Source organism: Cherax quadricarinatus, chromosome 56 (assembly GCF_038502225.1).
Source record: "Cherax quadricarinatus isolate ZL_2023a chromosome 56, ASM3850222v1, whole genome shotgun sequence".
Classification (NCBI taxonomy): domain Eukaryota; kingdom Metazoa; phylum Arthropoda; class Malacostraca; order Decapoda; family Parastacidae; genus Cherax; species Cherax quadricarinatus.
The window spans coordinates 22,438,606-22,459,229 of NC_091347.1; the positions used below are offsets into that span (position 1 = coordinate 22,438,606).

Here is a 20,624-nt window from a genome sequence, read left to right on the forward strand (position 1 = left end):
AGGTAGTTTCCTTTGCAAATAAAAATAGAACTAAAAGTTTTGTGGGAGAGGGAGACACAACCCCACCTGAGTTTAGTAACCGGCTTTCCATTATTTATTTTTATTATCACACTGGCCGATTCCCACCAAGGCAGGGTGGCCCGAAAAAGAAAAACTTTCACCATCATTCACTCCATCACTGTCTTGCCAGAAGGGTGCTTTACAATACAGTTTTTAAACTGCAACATTAACACCCCTCCTTCAGAGTGCAGGCACTGTACTTCCCATCTCCAGGACTCAAGTCCGGCCTGCCGGTTTCCCTGAACCCCTTCATAAATGTTACTTTGCTCACACTCCAACAGCACATCAAGTATTAAAAACCATTTGTCTCCATTCACTCCTATCAAACACGCTCACGCATGCCTGCTGGAAGTCCAAGCCCCTCGCACACAAAACCTCCTTTACCCCCTCTCTCCAACCTTTTCTAGGCCGACCCCTACCCCGCCTTCCTTCCACTACAGACTGATACACTCTTGAAGTCATTCTGTTTCGCTCCATTCTCTCTACATGTCCGAACCACCTCAACAACCCTTCCTCAGCCCTCTGGACAACAGTTTTGGTAATCCCGCACCTCCTCCTAACTTCCAAACTACGAATTCTCTGCATTGTATTCACACCACACATTGCTCTCAGACATGACATCTCCACTGCCTCCAGCCTTCTCCTCGCTGCAACATTCATCACCCATGCTTCACACCCATATAAGAGCGTTGGTAAAACTATACTCTCATACATTCCCCTCTTTGCCTCCAAGGACAAAGTTCTTTTCCCCTCATCAATTCTATGATTCACCTCATCTTTCATAGACCCATCCGCTGACACGTCCACTCCCAAATATCTGAATACATTCACCTCCTCCATACTCTCTCCCTCCAATCTGATATCCAATCTTTCATCACCTAATCTTTTTGTTATCCTCATAACCTTACTCTTTCCTGTATTCACCTTTAATTTTCTTTTGCACACCCTACCAAATTCATCCACCAATCTCTGCAACTTCTCTTCAGAATCTCCCAAGAGCACAGTGTCATCAGCAAAGAGCAGCTGTGACAACTCCCACTTTGTGTGTGATTCCATTATATCCGTAAAATATCCTTAAATCAGAAAAATGTAGCTGATGAATGGTTCATCGACCGTTAATGTTCACAGCGGGAAGAATTAGATAAAGACAAGCGTCCTAAAGAGAATGTGGGAAATTTGTCGAAGATACTCAGGCGAGAGCGAGACATCTGCAAGCCACCAAGATGGCTTAAGCAGCATCACTATCAGCTACGACAGCAGCAGCAATTGCAGTAGAAGCAACATTAGCAACAGCAGTAGCAGAAATAGCAACAATAGCAGTAGAAGCAGCTGCAGCAACAACAGTAACAGCCACACAAGCAGCTGCAACAGATAAACAGTAATAGCAGCAGCTGCAGTTAATGATACTGGTTATTGCTATGTGATTCTTTCGGGTTTAGCGCTACTCTGTTATCTATAAGCCTTCTAAGATTTACCAAGAAAGTTGTATTATTAGCTAATATCCTATTACAATTCTAATGTAATTATTATTATAAGGAAATTATTATTGGGAAATAAAATTGTGTTATCCTAGGTAATTTACACGTGTTAAACTATGTATAATAATTGTAGTTATGTTTACCTGCACCTAAATAAACTTACTTAATTACTCACTTTATCTTATTAAAATATTATAGTAAATTTTAACTTTCTTGTGTAAGCGACGTAAACAATATTATAAATCATAAGTTCCAGGTTATGTATTGTAGTAATCTCAAATAAAAGTGCACGTGAAGTTCGTAAAATAATATAATGTAACAATAATTGTGTGATTTTTACCAATTAATTTATAACAGTACACTACAAATAAAAAAAGTACACGTCAAAGAGTCATTTAAAAACTTCGGTACATAATCCTTAGTTAAGACTATTGTTTAATTTAATAACTAAATCTAACTCCTAGGCGAGCTGCTTAACATGATATCTAAGACACTTCTAAGTAAACTTCCCGAGTGTTGTGTGAGGTTCAACACCGTGGACGAGATTCTGAGTTAACCTTCGTGGAGTGTCGATGAAGTTTAGATAAGCATCCACCTCGCCTAATTAGGATCCTACAGTTCCCTATTTTTTTTTTTTTTGAGGAAATTTTCCTTTTTGCTGCCCTCATACGTTTGGACAATATGTTCACAAGATTTCAGAAAGTTAGGCCCATACTGCACGCCGCCATAGCCCTTGAAAAGCAACAGCAGCAAACAACTACATTTATCCTGAAGAGCCAATCTTCCCCTTTCTCGACAGGCACTGTATAATCCTACGGGTTTAGCGCTTTCCCTTTGATTATAATTATAATAAATTCCCCTTTCTTAAATTGAACCTGATTTCCTCCCATTTCTCAGGCGCTATATGACCCTTGTGTGTCAGCCTATACAACATTTTATTAAATAAAATCATCTTTGTAAATACACAATAAAAATTTAAGAGTTACTGTAATTGTCATTTACTACATGAATATGGAAGGAAACTGTTGGGATGCAGCTGTTTTAAGGTAATATTTTGTCAATGATTTATCTACTGTTTATTTTAGTTTGCCCCAAAATACCACCAGTATATAAACTTATTATATACTATATTATATACATATTATATAAACTTGCAAATCAACAGGGTGTTTCATACCAAATCCACAATCTTTAAAAGACACACATTTATATACTGTACAGTACATTGCTTTGAATATTATATATAGTACTAGATTTAAACACTAATAGAAGGTTTAGAGTGATGTGTATCTTCTGTGCATAACCATATTTCCAGACGGCAGATCATGTCATCCAGCCCTGAATTACGAGCATTGGAATCTAAAATTCATGCCTGTGCTCTTACTCGTGACAACAGTGCAGCCATTGCAGAAAAGGAGGCCCAGAGGAAAATATTAGATGTAAGACTGGTTTTATTTTGCAACACCCTTCACTGCAACAGAAATAATAACTGTGATCACATTCATATCAGTATACAACTTTTGGAGAATTTGTTTTATTGCTACAGTCATTGATATACAAATCCTGTACTTATCTTTACTATTGTGATTTGGGTTTGTGGCAGCCTCTCCCCACACCTGCCTCAACAAGATCATTGATGTAAGTCCTTGGAGCATTTTGGAATATAAATATGGGATTATAGTTTTTTCCCTAAATGTTAGGTTCAGGTCCTCAATACCTCTTCTTTCTCTACATAAGCATATTCATTCTAAGCCTTCCCATACTGGCTTCAACAGGTGCTATTTAAAATCAGAGAGAGAGAGAGGAGCAAAATGTCTATGATGTGTACGAGTTTCACTTGTTGCACTCATTCTCGCTTCACATATCACAACAGCTCACTTCATGTATTACATTGAGTTTTCTTACACAAAGATGAAATTGTAATAATATGCATCTACTGTATATATGTATACGGTGATTTCTGCTTTACAGAGGTAGCGTGGAACCTAACCTGCTGTATGATTGGGGCCCCTACTGTAAATTTATTTTATAATTATTAATTGGTATTTATCTCATATGTTATTTTTTACCCAGTGTCAAGACAAGAAATATGCTCAACTTGTGAAGCAGCTGGAATCTGAGGAACAGTTGTCTAATGCCATCTCATGTGCAGCAAGACAAGCAAAGAGGCTAGAGACACAACAGGTAACTTTATGTTGCTTCATTTGTTCTGTCAATTATATTTGAAATTTTCTTGATTTTTATTGTATATTTATGAGAAAGAGCTAAATCTGTAGGGGTCATGTAATGCTTGAAGAATTGGGGGGGGGGTAATCAGGTTTGATCCAAGGAAGAGGGGAGGGGGGCATAACTCCAGGTCCTCCATTAAGAGCTCTTCACCAGCATCAAGGCACCTTTTTCAATGGAAGCATGCTCAATTTTTTTTAGCCAGTCTGTTTTTAATTCAGTTTGAATGAAAAGTATTCTGGTCAGTGCTTAGAGAAAGCAATGCATTGTAAAAATCAACTGAATTTTTATTGTGATCATTCTATTTTTTAAGAATGATTCCCATACTTTGACATATTTATTACATTTTCCAAAGTTTTATTTATGTATATTTAAGTTTACATTAATAAAACTTTTACATATTTGTTTGATCTCATTTTCAGAAGGGCAACATTAAGATGGCTGTGCATACCTGAGACTATTAGGATTTGCATCTTTATTATTTATTATATTTTTTATTAACATCGGCCGTTTCCCACCAAGGCAGGGTGGTCCGAAAACGAAAAACTTTCATCATCATTCACTCCATCACTGTCTTGCCAGAGGCGTGCTTACACTACAGTTATAAAACTGCAACATTAACACCCTTCCTTCAGAGTGCAGGCACTGTATACATTATATATTAGTATACTGTACATTGCTTGGGTTCCCAATTTTTTTAGCAGATGGACGTACCAACCTCTCAAAGCAGAAACAAAAGGAGGAGTCACTGCATAATAGTCATTAAAAGTAAAACTCAAAACTGTGCTTGTTTCTAGCTTTTTTCTTTATTAGGTTCTGAAGGAACAAATTGCCAAAAAGGCTGAAATTAAAGCTAAAATGGAAGCCGAGAAAACCCTGGAAATGTTATCTGAGATCGATGAGGACAGGTTAATAAAAAAAGAAAAAGAAGAGTAAGTTGACATTTTAGGGTATGTATATTTTAATAATAACCCCATATTAGTTTATACTTTCAAAAGTTTGTCTGGATAGGAACAATGAAAGTTCTTTGTAATACTGTATAACAAAGTTATGAAAAGAATTGCCATTTGACTATGAAGTTTGTGTTTATGTTTACTCATTTTAAGTGCATTAATTATTAAACTTTAAAGGCAGTTGAAGAAAAAGCAGGAATCTCAAAAACACAATCATCAGATCTTCTTGAAGCAGAGTCAGCTGAGGAAGCTAAAGCAAGAGGAGCAAAAACTTAAGGACAGAAATTTGGCACGGTATTTACTGAACAGTACTGTAAATTTGCACATGTTAATGTCCTTGTTTCTTTCATAGATTATTTCTGTTAACATTCCGGCAGTCTCTACCATGGTAAGGTGGCTTGACAAAGGAGAAAACATTTTCACTTACTCATTCAGTCACTGTCTTGCAAGAAGAGTTCTGCCATCACAGTTCAGATGACCCTCCAGACCACAACATCCCCATCCCTCCTTCAGTATTTGTTTGTACGTCGAGCCGGTCATAAATCGGATGTTACTAGTATCTAATATATTCCCAGTTGCAGAAACTTTTCATGTTATCTGAAGAAGACTTTATGCTACTTAAAGAATACAGAATTATTTTTAAAATAAGTTTGTTGGTGGGTTGGATCACACTGTCAATATTCTAACTTTAAAGAGAAGGTATATGCAGTATGTTCAGGTGCCAGTACTGACCGAATTTGTTCCCATAAGGAATATTGTGAAGTAGATTAGTCCATTTCAGACCCCCAAACATACACGTACGAACGCACTTACATAAATACACTTACATAAATTACAGATATTCCTAGTTTGGTGTCCTGTTTACGTGTCCTATTTTGGTGTCATTTATGTATGTACATTGTGAGCAACAAAGGGCCCAACACTGACCCCTGTGGAACGCTGCTTGTGATATGTCTCCACTCTGATTTCTCCCCATTTATGCAAACTCTCTTGCCTATCTGTCAGCCACACCTCTATCCAAGAAAAAATTCCCCCTTCTATTCCACGTGCATCTATGTACTTTCCTCAGCAATCTCTGGGGTAGAACTCTATCAAAGGCCTTACCGAAGTTCATATACAAAATATCATATTCATTACCATAATCTACCACCTCAAATCAGTGGCAGACCTAAATTTTTGGGGCCTTGAAGCTTGAACTGTTATAAGCCCCTGGTTTAGCACTTCTTTTTGATTATAATAATAATAATAATATGGGAGCCCCTTTGCAACCAGCAACAAGGTCTGGGTAACCACTGTTTTCTTCAGTAGGGTTGTTTCATGACAAATCACCACAAATGAATGAAACATCCTTAATTTGCATGTTTTTTTCATGTACAGCTAGCCTACATGATACTCTAATAACCTTTTAGTTTTTATTTTAACTATTATTTTTTAATGAATTACACTATTATTATTATTATTTTTTAAGAATCCCTTCCTTCTCATACAGTAGACACAAAATTTTCAAGTAATGTGGGCTAAAGTCGTTTATAAAGTTTAAGCTTCATTAGTTTCATAGACGATACACCTCTGCCTCAAATACCCTAGTGAAAAAAGCCAGTAAATTCATAAGGCAGGAACACCCCTTTGGAAAATTGTGCTGAGATTCACTGATTAATTTATATCTTACAAGGTGGCTTCGAATAGCCTCAAGAATTATTGATTCCATCAATTTTCCCACAATGGAGGTTAGGCTGATTGGTCTATAATACCTGTCTCCTGCATAGTAAACAGGTATTTCATTTGCCATTTTCCACAGGTACTATGCCATTTCGTAGTAATACATTGAAAGTACTGGCTAATGGCGTACAAAGTTCCTCCTTACATTCCTTTATAACCCTTGAGAACAATTCATCAGAACCCAGGGATTTATTTGGCTTTAATTCTAAAAATTTGCCTGAGAACTATGTCACTAGTGACTGATTGTGTATAACTTATTTTCGTTCTTGCTTATGTAATTTATTTCAGGAATTTCACTAGTATCTTCCTGCATAAAAACAGGGGGAAGAAATAAGTGTTGAAGATTGTACACATTTCCTTGTCACTGATGGTAAGATGACATGAGCAACTTTTCAGTGGGCCTATCTCTTTCTTAATCTTACTCCTATGTACCTGAAAGAAACCTGTTGGGTTAATCTTTCAATCCCTTGCAACTTTTTCATAATATCTTGTAGCTTTTCTTATTCCTTTTGTTATTACTCTTTTTAATTAAACATATTGATTTTTTAAGTGCCCCTCTCCTCTTGATTCATCTTTAATAATAATTGGACAACAAATGCTGTAGATGAGCTGTGATCATATTATATACAATGACATCATAATATACTCATAAGAAATTTTGATTATGTAAATTTCATCTTTTGCCTGAAATGCTATACATCCTATGGGCCTTCAGATTACTGTATATTTTATACAGTAATTTTGAAATAAAGATTTGTGTTTGTACGTATTTTTCAGAAAATATGCTGCCCAAACCACTCTGCAGTCTCCTAATACAGTACATCCTCTTGTTTGCATTTATATTCTAGGTCAGCCGAGGAATATAACTTAATAGTGGACCTACAGAAGGAAGTGGAGAGACAAAAGGAAGAAATGCAGAGACTTCAGCAAAATTGTCGAGAGCTGACCTTAGTGAAGCAACTTGAGAAGCAGCAGGTATGTTAAATTACATATCACTGTTCATGACTCCTTTGGTATTGGGATTTTCACAATTTGGCTATGTAACACTAGTCTCATAGTACCATTTCTTTGTGTATTTTTTTACATGCCAGAAATGCTCAAATATCACAATTGAAGTGCCCCTCCCATCCTTCACTGTAGGCAGAGTGCTTTGTGCCAATTTTCACCAAGTCACTTTATAAATGTATGTCTGGTTTTCATCCTAATACTGTATGGTCATGTAATACGCCAGTCTCTTTGCTTTCATTTTGTGGCACCTTTGCTATTCCTAAAATAGAATGTATTCTTGTTCCCATTCCACAGCCACCCTGTGGGAATAAATTAACTATCTGTGTATTCCCTAACACCACTCATATGAACTCACTTCAAAAAGCATTCTCTTCTTCTTTCAACAAATCGGCCGTATCCCACCGAGGCAGGGTGGCCCAAATAGAAAAACGAAAGTTTCTCTTTTTAAATTTAGTAATTTATGCAGGAGAAGGGGTTACTAGGCCCTTGCTCCCAGCATTTTAGTCACCTCTTACAAAAGGAGGAGGAAGAATTCTGTTCTACTTCCCCATGGAGATCAGAGGAAATAAACAAAAACAACAACTAGTAAGAAAATAGAAGAAAACCAAGAGGGGTGTGTATATATATGGGGAGGAGGAGTATGGAAGAAGTGAATGTTTTCAGATACTTGGGAGTTGACGTGTCGGCGGATGGATTTATGAAGGATGAGGTTAATCATAGAATTGATGAGGGAAAAAAGGTGAGTGGTGCATTGAGGTATATGTGGAGTCAAAAAAGGTTATTTATGGAGGCAAAGAAGGGAATGTATGAAAGTATAGTAGTACCAACACTCTTATATGGGTGTGAAGCTTGGGTGGTAAATGCAGCAGCGAGGAGATGGTTGGAGGCAGTGGAGATGTTCTGTCTAAGGGCAATGTGTGGTGTAAATATTATGCAGAAAAAGTGTTCAGGAGTGTGAGTTAATAAAAGTAATCAGAAGAGGGGTTGTTGAGGTGGGATTTAAAGGTGTGGAGTTAATAAAAGTATTAGTCAGAGGGCAGAAGAGGGGTTGTTGAGGTGGTTTGGTCATTTAGAGAGAATGGATCAAAGTGGAATGACATGGAAAGCATATAAATCTATAGGGGAAGGAAGGCGAGGTAGGGGTCGTCCTCGAAAGGGTTGGAGAGAGGGGGTAAAGGAGGTTTTGTGGGCGAGGGGCTTGGACTTCCAGCAAGCGTGCGTGAGCGTGTTAGATAGGAGTGAATGGAGATGAATGGTACTTGGGACCTGACGATCTGTTGGAGTGTGAGCAGGGTAATATTTAGTGAAGGGATTCAGGGAAACCGGTTATTTTCATATAGTTGGACTTGAGTCCTGGAAATGGGAAGTACAATGCCTGCACTTTAAAGGAGGAGTTTGGGATATTGGCAGTTTGGAGGGATATGTTGTGTATCTTTATACATATATGCTTCTAAGTTGTTGTATTCTGAGCACCTCTGCAAAAACAGTGATTATGTGTGAGTGTGGTGAAAGTGTTGAATGATGATGAAAGCATATTCTTTTTGGGGATTTTCTTTCTTTTTTGGGTCACCCTGCCTCGGTGGGAGACGGCTGACTTGTTGAAAAAAAAAAAAAAACATGTATGTGTAGTGTGACCTAAGTGTAAGTAGAAGTAGCAAGATGTACCTGAAACCTTTCATGTTTATGAGACAGAAAAATGGACACCAGCAATCCTACCATCATGTAAAACAATTACAGGCTTTCGTTTTACACTCACTTGGCAGGACAGTAGTACCTCCCTGGGCGGTTGCTGTCTACCAACTTACTACCTATATTTTGCACTGTATTTTTTTTTATATTTGAAACAGTGAGTTCTAAAACTAGAATGAACTTTCTTTCTTAAATAATAATAGGGTACCAGTACTGTACTTATAAAAATGAACTTGGCAGTAAAAATGTTACCTATATTTTGGTATACTGTGTACATTATTTGAAAATTTGTCCCTCAGCATTCAAGAGATGTTCTTCGAGATATGCGTCTAGAGTTGGAAGTATTGGAGGTGCAGGCTGAGGAGAAGAAACATGCAGAAAACAAACAACAAAGAGAAGTAGCAGCTAAGATTAACCTAAGAGAAGGCTGGGATAATCAGTTACGGTAAGGGTAGGCGGGGAACAGGACATTATTATATACTGTTATTTGAAATGGTGCTAGGGCTCCAACATCACAAAAGTAGAATCAATTTTAATATCTTATCCGGATGCTCAGTTAGTTATTTCATTAGTCATAAATTTTAATAAATTTTGTACTATGTTATTTTCAGGTATAAACAAGAGCAGATTGCTAAAGAGCGAGAAAAAGAAGCAGAGTATCGCAAGCTGGTAAGTTGTGTGTTTGGTATCTAGAATTGGTAACATAATTGTCTCAATCAGTCTCAGATTTTCCAGTAGAATCATACTTTTTATTACTATATTACTGACGAGCTGTTGGAGTGTGTGCAGGGTAAAATTTTGTGAAAGGATTCAGGGAAAATGGTTATCTGGACTTGAGTCCTGGAAATGGGAATATGAGCAATTTGGAGGGAAATCTAAACTGTTGTATCTGAGCACCTCTGCAAAGACAGTGATTATGTATGAGTGATGGTGAACGTGTTGAATGATGAAAGTTTTTTCTTTCTTTTTAGGTCTCCCTGCCTCAATGGGAAATGGCCATGTTAAAAAAATTACTGTTACCTTTAAATTCTTCCTATACTTCAGTATTTGGTTAATTATTAAAAAGTTTACACATTAGGTATTTCTAATAGAAGAAACTTTTTTTTCACTCCCTATTTCCCCTGCATTGCTTTTGGATGATAGATTGAGAATACTTCTTATACTGATCTGATACTTTCAATTCTTGCATGCAGGGATCTCCTACTAATGAACAAAATGTTCTGAAAATTGTTTGTAACTTGAGTGTTTAATATTCCGAGCTTGTTTCCTATGGAAACCCATGTTATGATCAGAAATGTCTTCTGGTTCAATAATGTTCTGTATCTAATCTCACTTTTATCTCTGAAATTAAAAATATACCATAGTCACCCAAGATGGATCCCTTTCTCTTCCCTTCCCTTCCCTTCCCTTGCTCCCATCGTGTCATCTTCAGTATTTAGGCTATTATAATCTTTTCTGGTAAAGATACCACTTACTATCTCCTCTTGTATATTATTTTGTTGTTTTGTCAATGAATAAAAGCTATATGTAACATGTTTTGTTACATATAGCTGTTGAAAGATTTGTACTCAGTGCTAAATTTTACAAATTAGCCATGATATGCACCCATGCTATGATGAAATCCAAAGGCTTCTGTTTGAAAAGCCTGATTTTATACACATTTTTATATAAAATCCAGAGCATCCCCATTGTGTGTCCAAAGCCTCCTCACATGTGAAGAGGCTTGGGACTGTTGATATAGTCGTTTACAAACTTTCTATCTTTTAAAGATTCTATCATGTATTTTTTTTTTTCAACAAACCGGCCGTATCCCACCGAGGCAGGGTGACCTAAAAGAAAAACCAGAATTTTGTTTTTAAATTTTGTAATTTATACAGGAGAAGGGGTTACTAGCCCCTTGCTCCCAGCAGATTAGTCACCTCTTGTGACACTCATGGCTTACAGACGAAGAATTCTGTTCCACTTTCCCATGGAGAATGTATTTTTAAATGTCAAATAAGATAGACAAGGTAGGTGCAGTAGCCATACTACGACAATCTAAACGAGTCAGTCGTGCACATAAATTATTATTTAACATATCTGTCATCTCCCACCAAGACAGAGTGAAGGAAAAGTCAACGTCTCTCGCTCCTTAGCGTTTTTACACTTTTTTTTTTTTTTTTTTTTTTTTTTTTTTTTTTTTTTTTTTTTTTTTTTTTTTTTTTTTTTTTTTTTTTTGCGTCTTGGAAAATATGATTTAATTAAAACTATGAGATATGCAGACACACTACAGCACAGTACAAATGTAATTCTACTGGTACTGTACAGTTCCTTCAGTTTATACAAGTTTGCTTAATGTGACAAACACCATAATTCCAGCGATCAAATACTGGAGCTTTTTAAAATTTCCTGAACCATTCCTGCTCTACCCTACACTAAAAATTTACTTTAATCCATATTCTAGGGACTGAAGTTGATGTAGTACTGTACTGTGTTTTAGATGGAGTGCAGTCTAATGAGTTTTTTGTTGTTGATAAGCTAAGTTAATAGTTTTAAAGCTGGAAGAGCATTTGAGAGGTAAGACAGGCAATATATCACTTTCACGGCCAAGGTTACTTTGATATGTTTTAGTAAAATCACTCTTTGTACCATTTTTCATGAACACAGCCCCTGTAAAGATCAAGTGTTAGGTGCATAATATATCTGATTGTGTTGCTAGATATTACCATTATAATATCATAAAATTGGCTTTTACAGCTACTCGAGGTGCTGGCTGAGGAGGCAAGACTTGACCAGTTGGTGTCAGAAGCTCGAAGGCGACGACAGCTAGACCACAGGCTCCTTGTGGATCAGCTGTTAGAGGAAAGAAGAGCCATGCGGGCCACCATCGTGAAGCAGCGCCAGGAGGAGGACATGACTGCTCACCATTATGAACAGCTGAGGTACAGTATGATTCCTTTTAAATTCAAGGGCTTATAGATTTTGAAGCAGTTTTGTTTATTCATATTTATCATTCATGAAAAGTAAGTTCCAAAGCTGGACCTCAGTATTATTATTATAATCATAAGTGCTAAACCCATGAGGGTCATACAGTGCTGAGGACCCCAGCATTATTTAAGAAGAATGTTAATTGTCACATCTTATAATTTGTAGTGTTGATTCACTTAGCAAAGTTTTTTATGCATCCAAGGAATTCATTTTTTAAAAATAGCAAGTTGTAATGATAAAAGTGTAAAGTCACTGTTAGGAATTTTGGGCAAGCACTAATGTGAATAGCTCAAAAGACATCTATTATAGGATAGATAGGTCATAAATTCCTGCTGGCCATCTTTTAATGAAGCCCATATACACAGCATTGTACTACTGTAATTAAGTTAGTATAGGTAGTCACTAATTTCCTGTAGTTTTAGTTGTTTTCTAAGATAAGCAGAAGTGTAACATTTAAAATAATTTCCTTAGTAATCTTATGTTGTTCTATATCTATTTAATTGTTCTCTTATTTGCAATGAACTTTCTCAAGAAAATGGTGGGAATGATTTATGTATTATTTTATATTTAAACAGGAAGTGTATGGTAGAGGAAGAGGAGAAACAGCTGCTTCTGAAACATGCCCCTCAGCTGATGTCACATTTTACACCACAGTTACTTGCCAGACTCAGGCAACTACTGTAACTCATATTTGTATTGTAAACTTTGGCTACTTGGCCATTCACCAGGCTTAGAAAGCTCCTTTGCCAATCACTCATTTTACACCATAGCTGTTTCCAAGGATTAGACAGCCATGTTGTGTTGGCTGTTTGGGCCTGCTGACTGCTAGCAGCCAGCAAAAAAATTTAGTAGGTGGGCTAAAAGTTTTTATGTTTATTACAAATAAAAATCAAATCGAACATTACTTATTTTTTTTACCTGTCAGTTTGGAATGTTTTCAATTACAAATAATCAATGAAATGCACTTGTTGGTGTACTGATAACATAACTTCAGTACTGCTGCAAAATAATTTTTTCACAAAGTCAATTTCGATAAGTGTTAACTTATTGAAATTGGTCCTCCTACCTTTGCTGCTTTGCTAGCAGTAATGTTGGTACAGCTGGATATGGATCAAAATGAGCCATTTCCAATCAAATTCATGCAGAGTAGTTTGCACTTTGTAAAGACACTGTCGTTTTGTCACTACAAGAGAGATCATGGAAGACCCTTCTTCTTTCAACAAACCAGATGTTTCCCACTGAAGCAGGGTGACCCAAAAAGAAAAACAAAAGTTTCTCTTTTTAACTTTAGTAATGTTTACATCATTTGCATGATATGGCTGTTATTGTACTTTGGTGGGTCAGAATAAGACATGTGAACCACTGAATTTGACATACCATGCATCTTATTCATCAATTTTTAGATACTGTATATTAATTTGACCAATGAAGCCTGAACTAATTTTTTTTTATTAACAAATTGGCTGTTTCCCACCAAGGTAGGGTGGCCTGAAAAAGAAACTTTCATCATTCACTCCATCACTGTCTTGCCAGAGGCATGCTTACACTTCAGTTATAAAACTGCAACATTAACACCCCTCCTTCAGAGTGCAGGCATTGTACTTCCCATCTCCAGGACTCAAGTCTGGCCTGCCAGTTTTCCTGAATCCCTTCATAAATGTTACCTTGCTCACACTCCAACAGCACGTCAAGTCCTAAAAACCATTTATCTCTATTCACTTCTATCTAACATGCTCACCCATGCTTGCTGGAAGTCCAAGCCCCTCACACAAAACCTCCTTTACCCCCTCCCTCCAATCTTTCCTAGGCTGCCCCCTACCCTGCCTTCCCTCCACTACAGATTTATACACTCTTGAAGTCATTCTATTTTGTTCCATCCATCCAATAATTATGAGAATATCAAATGATTTAGATAAAGAAAAATTTGATATTAAATTGGGGAGGAGGAATATCGAAGAAGTGAATGTTTTCAGATATTTGGGAGTTGACATATCAGTGGATGGATTCATGAAGGATGAGGTTAATCATAGAATTGATAAAGTAAAAAAGGAGAGTGGTGCATTGAGGTATATGTGGAGACAAAAAACATTATCTATGGAGGCAAAGAAGGGAATGTATGAAAGTATAGTAGTACCAACACTCTTATATGGGTGTGAAGCTTGGGTTGTAAATGCTGCAGCGAGAAGGCAGTTGGAGGCAGTGGAGATGTCCTGTCTAAGGGCAATGTGTGGTGTAAATATTATGCAGAAAATTTGGAGTGTGGAAATTAGGAGAAGGTGTGGAGTTAATAAAAGTATTAGTCAGAGGGCTGAAGAGGGGTTGTTGAGGTGGTTTGGTCATTTAGAGAGAATGGATCAAAGTAGAATGACATGGAGAGCATTTAAATCTGTAGGAGAAGGAAGGCGGGGTAGGGGTTGTCCTCGAAAAGGCTGGAGGGAGGGGGTAAAGGAGGTTTTGTGGGCGAGGGGCTTGGACTTCCAGCAAGCGTGCGTGAGCGTGTTAGATAGGAGTGAATGGAGACGAATGGTATTTGGGACCTGATGAGCTGTTGGAGTGTGAGCAGGGTAATATTTAGTGAAGGGATTCAGGGAAACCGGTTATTTTTATATAGCTGGACTTGAGTCCTGGAAATGGGAAGTACAATGCCTTCCCTTTAAAGGAGGGGTTTGGGATATTGGCAGCTTGGAGGGATATGTTGTGTATCTTTATATGTACATTCTAAACTGTTGTATTCTGAGCACCTCTGCGAAAACAGTGATTATGTGTGAGTGAGGTGAAAGTGTTGAATGATGATGAAAGTATTTTCTTTTTGGGAATTTTCTTTCTTTTTGGGTCACCCTTCCTCAGTGGGAGATGGCCGACTTGTTAAAAAAAATGTAAATTACATTTTATAGGGACAGAAATTTAATATGCATTTTAGAATATGCCATTTTAGTGTAATGTACAGTACATAAAGAAGGGTGAGGATGGATTAATATTAGATGAAGATAAAATAAAAGATTCTGAGATTTATTATTTTTTAGTCAGTGTGTACTTAAGTAAGTTTATTCAGGTATACACAAATACAGATACATAGATTATCATACATACATGTATCAGCATATGTGTAGAGAACCTAGGATAACCCAAAAAAGTCAAAGTGACATTTCCATTGGGGTCCTAACTTGAGGATTTGTTAGTCATTTTATGAGTTTAGAGGAAAACTTTTTAAAGAAATGTTTAATAGAAAAAATAAAAGGGCACAATACTGTGACTGGAACAACAAACAAATAACCCGCACTTGGGAGACAAACTCATGACAACGTTTCTTTCCGACTTGGACCATTAACTAGTTACACAGCTGTTTCCCCTCAAGGAAGGTTCCTTGATGTTGGTGAGGGGCTCTTGATTTAGGGAATTGGATCTGTGCTCCAGTTCCCCGAATTAAGCCTGAATGCCTTCCACATCCCCCCCCAGGCGCTGTATAATCCTCCGGGTTTAGCGCTTCCCCCTTGATTATAATAATAATACACAGCTGTTTAATTGTCCAAGTCAGACCAAAACATCATCATAAGTTTCAGTCTCCTAAGTGTGGGTTACCTGTGAAATGTGTAATAGAGTATCAAGAGTATTAAATTAAGATGAAGTGAAATAAGCTCAACTTTAAATTTATACGTCTTGTGAAAAACAGGTAAAAATAATGACTATACTATACATATTTAGAAATATACATGCTGTATAATCCTACGGGTTTAGCGCTTCCCCCTTGATTAAAATAATAATAATAATAGAAATATACGTACTTTATACTGTATGTATTGGTCTTTCATCTCATCAGGAACTTAATAGGAACCAGCTGAATTTAACAAAATTTATTAGGCTAAAATAGTAGGGCACATATGGAAACATTATGCCTAAAATAAACATACTACAAATCAATCTGAAGCCAGCAAAATTTTTTGCATTTTCTGTCAACTGAATATCGAAGGTAAGTTTACTTTTATGATCCACATACAGTTGTTATTTTGATAATGCATATAATAATAATATAAGGTAAATATTTGTACTGTACTACCAAGACAGTTCTTTATTATTGAAAAAAATATTCAGTCAAACTTATAAGTTCATTGATTATCACTAAGCATGGATACTATTTTAAGGCTCAGCCCTTTACTCGATGCCACTTACATCAGACCGAGCCAAATGGGCCACACTTGGGAATTTTGGAAGCTCCACAGGAATTTTGTGGCTTGGTTTACAAGTGTGGAGCTCAAGACATACGTCCCAGCAACATTTCTGGTTTTGGGGGCATGCGCCGTCATGGGGACACACCTATACAAACAACAGAGGATTAATACTACTAAATAGTGGTAGAAGTAGCATCTCCATAAAGTGGTATTTTAGTGTGAAGGTCTTGAAAACTAGTAAAATACTGAAATATATGAACCAGTTATTATAAGCCTCAAAGAACTGCTACCAGAATAGACTTTTAGACTTTTTTTTTTAACACATCGGCAGTTTCCCACCAAGGAAGGGTGGCCCCAAAAAGAAAAACTTACACTTACACTGCAGTTATAAAACTGCAACATTTACACCCCTCCTTCAGAGTGCAGGCACTGTACTTCCCATCTCCAGGACTCAAGTCCAGCCTGCCAGTTTCCCTGAATCCCTTCATAAATATTACCCTGCTCACACTCCAACAGCAAGTCAAGTCTTATAAATCATTTGTCTCCATTTGCTTTTATCTAACATGCTCACGCATGCCTGCTGAAAGTCCAAGCCACTCGCACACAAAACCTCCTTTAATCCCTCCAACCTTTCGTAGGCCGACCTCTACCCCGCCTTCCCTCCACTACAGATTTATACACTCTCGAAGTCATTCTATTTTGTTCCTACCTTTCTACATGTCCGAACCACCTCAACCTCTCCTCAGTCCTCTGGAAGATAGTTTTGGTAATCCTGCATCTCCTCCTAATTTCCTAACTACAAATTCTCTGCATTATATTCACACCACACATTGCCCTCAGACATGACATCTCCACTGCCTCCACCCTTCTCCTTGCTGCAACATTCACCACCCATGCTTCACACCCATATAAAAGCGTTGGAATAACTATACTCATACATTCCCTTCTTTGCTTTCACGGACATTCTTTTTCTCCACAGACTCTTCAGTGAACCACTCACCTTTTTCCCCTCGTCAATTCTGTGTAAGTAAAGAGCAGAGCTAATTATGATAAGTTTTCTTATGCTGATTAAAAAATATAAAACTGAAGACAATTTGCTTTGGTCCCTTGCTTCACATTACTATACCTTTGCAACACACAAGCAAGACTAAATTATTTAATTTACTTACCTCGGGAAGCTGTATCCTGGGGCATACTTTGCGAGCTGGAGGACAACTGCCAGAATGCACTGTCAATTAAAAATTCCATTTTATAACAAAGTTTATGTGCTTTCTTATTCCATTTCATGCTTAGCAACACTGTTAATTAAAATAACCTCATCAGAGGTATTCATAGACAGTACTAAAGTCATAGAACAGCATGCTATTTATGATGCAACCCACTACTTTCCTAGAGCAAAACAGCTACATTAAAAAAAAAAAAAAACCTTCAAGGGGAAAAGGGTGCCCTGAGGCTGGTAAAGAGATCTTGATTCAAGGAACCAGAGCTACCCTGCACTTCTTTGAACAAAATCTGATTACTTTTCAGGAGGAGTGCCAAATCTGTAGGGGGTCATATAGCATTTGGTGGGGGGAATGGATTTATTCAAGGTATGATCCAAGGAAAGAGAGGGCAATCCAAATCCTTGGAACAAGAGCCCTCATTGCTATCTACGACCCTCCCTTGAGGGGCTTCTATTCCCAGGTGTGGTATGACTCCTATGGGTTTAGTGGTTCCCCATGAAAAAAAAAATCCATTAATGTAAGTGTTTTAATTAAAGTAACCTTCAGGAGCAGGGTAGACTCGATCTGGCAGGCTGCAGCAGTAGGCAGTGTCCTGCGGTGGTGGAGTTTTGCACCAGTACTGGCAGCAGGTACTTCTACCCACCATCACTATTACCAACATGAACCCCTGCATCATCCATTGCTAGGGAAAAGTCAAGTGTTTCATGTGGGTACAGTAGGTTTTAATAAGCTTAATCATTAACACAAATATAATGAATAAATATACTTTCCCTCAAGATTTCAGTACACTGGCTTACATATAAATTAATACCTGTACTATCTACTGTATTTTACTGAAACAAGAAGCATACAAGAATAGACAGTATATACATTTTATAACTGGAAATGCAGTCCAAGATATTATTTGCCACGAGTCAAATAAATAAATACACTACTGTACTGTAGCTCTAGACTGTATATGGTATTTTTTTCAAGGGAAGGGGTGCACACTGATGTTTAAAATGACTCTCCTTCCCCCCAGCACTGAATGACCCCTATGGGTTTAGCGCTTCCTACTATTTATGATGTGGGTTAAGCACTTCTCCCCTTAAATGTAATAATGATAATTTTTTTTCACAAAGCTGTTAACCCACAAAAAAGTGATGCAAAAAACACCAATGAAGTTAAAACACGCTAACTTAAACATCTGCACACTGTTTCTATACACACTAACCTAGCCATACACACGTGCACCCACTGACTTTACAAACAACCTATTATACACATAAACTTAATCTTACACTAAATTTATGACATGTGTGCATGCACATAAGTGCATTAGCACAACTGAACAGTGAGTTTCATGTCTTGTAAGAATGTGCATGTGCATACTTTCGTGTGCACTGATGCACAAGTGAGCACGCATTTTGAGTGCAGTGCATTGAATGTATTTGAGAGCAGTGCAACACAAGTGTTCATGCACTCGAGTGCAGTATGACGCATAAGTGTACATGCGTTGTGTGCGAGAGCACACGGTCTAACAGCCAACCCTACAACCCCTCCTCTTACAATGTTCACGAAAACATAATTAACATTGATTTTTCAATGTTGTTATCTCTTAGTCTAGTGGTTTGTTTATAACAGTATGGCCGGGCTTATAAGACTTACCATCGTGAAGTGAAAAAATTGAAATGCAGGTGAGGGATTAAGACAGACACGTTCACCTCGGACCAGGATGATCCACACTAACCATGGCTTCAGTGCACCCATCAAACCACTCCACACGTATTATCTTTGTGTGTGTGTGTGTGTGTGTGTTTACCTGGAGAGAGTTCCGGGGATCAACGCCCCCGCGGCCCGGTCTGTGACCAGGCCTCCTGGTGGATCAGAGCCTGATCAACCAGGCTGTTACTGCTGGCTGCACGCAAACCAACGTACGAGCCACAGCCCGGCTGATCAGGAACCGACTTTAGGCGCTTGTCCAGTGCCAGCTTGAAGACTGCCAGGGGTCTGTTGGTAATCCCCCTTATGTATGCTGGGAGGCAGTTGAACAGTCTCTGGCCCCTGACACTTATTGTATGGTCTCTTAACGTGCTAGTGACACCCCTGATTTTCATTGGGGGGATGCTGCATCGTCTGCCAAGTCTTTTGCTTTCGTAGTGAGTGATTTTCGTGTGCAAGTTCGGTACTAGTCCCTCTAGGATTTTCCAGGTGTATATAATCATGTATCTCTCCCGCCTGCGTTCCAGGGAATACAGGTTTAGGAACCTCAAGCGCTCCCAGTAATTGAGGTGTTTTATCTCCGTTATGTGCGCCGTGAAGGTTATTTTTTTTTTTTTTTTTTTTTTTTTTATTCGCCGGTATTCTCCCGGCCCGGGTCTTTTCCAAGTAGTGGTGACCCGGCCTTGGCTCCCTATCTGGGGAGTGTCTCGAGACTTAAGTCTCCCATGGGAGGAGGCACAGTACCTCCTCATCTTTGGGACCAAGTGTCCCCAGGCCTAGCCACATTCCCCGCCCTCACGGGGCTCGTAGGGAGAAGCTAGGCCTCTGGTCTGCCATCTACCCCGCCTCAAAGTGGCTCGTGGGGATGGCAGTCTTATGAGCTGCAGATGATAGCAAGCTCAGGCTTCTTAGTGAAGGTTATCTGTACATTTTCTAGGTCAGCAATTTCACCTGCCTTGAAAGGTGCTGTTAGTGTGCAGCAATATTCCAGCCTGTGTGTGTGTGTGTGTGTGTGTATTAAAGCCTACTCTATTGGTTTTATTCGGTCACTAGTTATTCATAGGATCCACAATTGCATTATTGTTGTTTGCACTTGCACCATAGTAGTAACAGTACAGATATACAGGCCAAGCTGACATCAATGCCATGCCACTATATATTATTATAAAGGGGAGGCGCTAAACCCGTAGGATTATACAGCGCCTGTGGGGGAGGGGATGGAAGGTAATCAGGCTTAATTCTGGGAACTGAAGCACAGATCCAGTTCCCAAGAGCCCCCCACCGGCATCAAAGGAACCTTCCTTGAGGGGTGCTACTATATACAAAGCCCCCTGTTATGCAGAGCATGTCAGGCAAATTAGGTCAATTTTAAGTCCTTATCTGTGAGCCCATCTGTTCTAGGTCAATTTAGTCCCAGACCTGGTCTCAGACCTG

The 20,624-nt window shown here is 38.2% G+C and overlaps 2 protein-coding genes across 4 annotated transcripts; one reads left to right on the top strand and one right to left on the bottom strand.

The window, feature by feature from the left end:
* The first annotated feature begins 1,959 nt into the window (after positions 1 to 1,959).
* On the top strand, positions 1,960 to 12,999 carry LOC128700770 (meiosis-specific nuclear structural protein 1). Of its 2 annotated transcripts, XM_070097203.1 has the most exons (11): positions 1,986 to 2,038; positions 2,436 to 2,584; positions 2,854 to 2,977; positions 3,612 to 3,722; positions 4,578 to 4,696; positions 4,895 to 5,011; positions 7,285 to 7,411; positions 9,433 to 9,578; positions 9,745 to 9,802; positions 11,870 to 12,054; positions 12,676 to 12,999. In XM_070097203.1, exons 2-11 carry the CDS (start codon positions 2,544 to 2,546, stop codon positions 12,782 to 12,784), a joined length of 1,137 nt encoding a protein of 378 aa, XP_069953304.1. In that variant the 5' UTR covers positions 1,986 to 2,038; positions 2,436 to 2,543; the 3' UTR covers positions 12,785 to 12,999. The 2 variants fall into 2 exon arrangements, with proteins under 2 accessions (XP_053650184.2, XP_069953304.1); XM_053794209.2 differs by having other exon boundaries at positions 1,960 to 2,584.
* A 2,937-nt stretch (positions 13,000 to 15,936) lies between these two features.
* LOC128700769 (uncharacterized) lies at positions 15,937 to 19,290 on the bottom strand. Of its 2 annotated transcripts, none has more exons than XM_053794208.2 (4): positions 19,137 to 19,290; positions 18,030 to 18,171; positions 17,436 to 17,494; positions 15,937 to 16,411 (listed from the first exon to the last, which is right to left on the bottom strand). In XM_053794208.2, the coding sequence occupies exons 1-4, from the start codon at positions 19,236 to 19,238 to the stop codon at positions 16,250 to 16,252; spliced, it is 465 nt and encodes a 154-aa protein (XP_053650183.1). In that variant the 5' UTR covers positions 19,239 to 19,290; the 3' UTR covers positions 15,937 to 16,249. The 2 variants fall into 2 exon arrangements, with proteins under 2 accessions (XP_053650183.1, XP_069953309.1); XM_070097208.1 differs by lacking the exon at positions 19,137 to 19,290 and adding an exon at positions 18,770 to 18,985.
* Between the last annotated feature and the right edge of the window lie 1,334 nt (positions 19,291 to 20,624).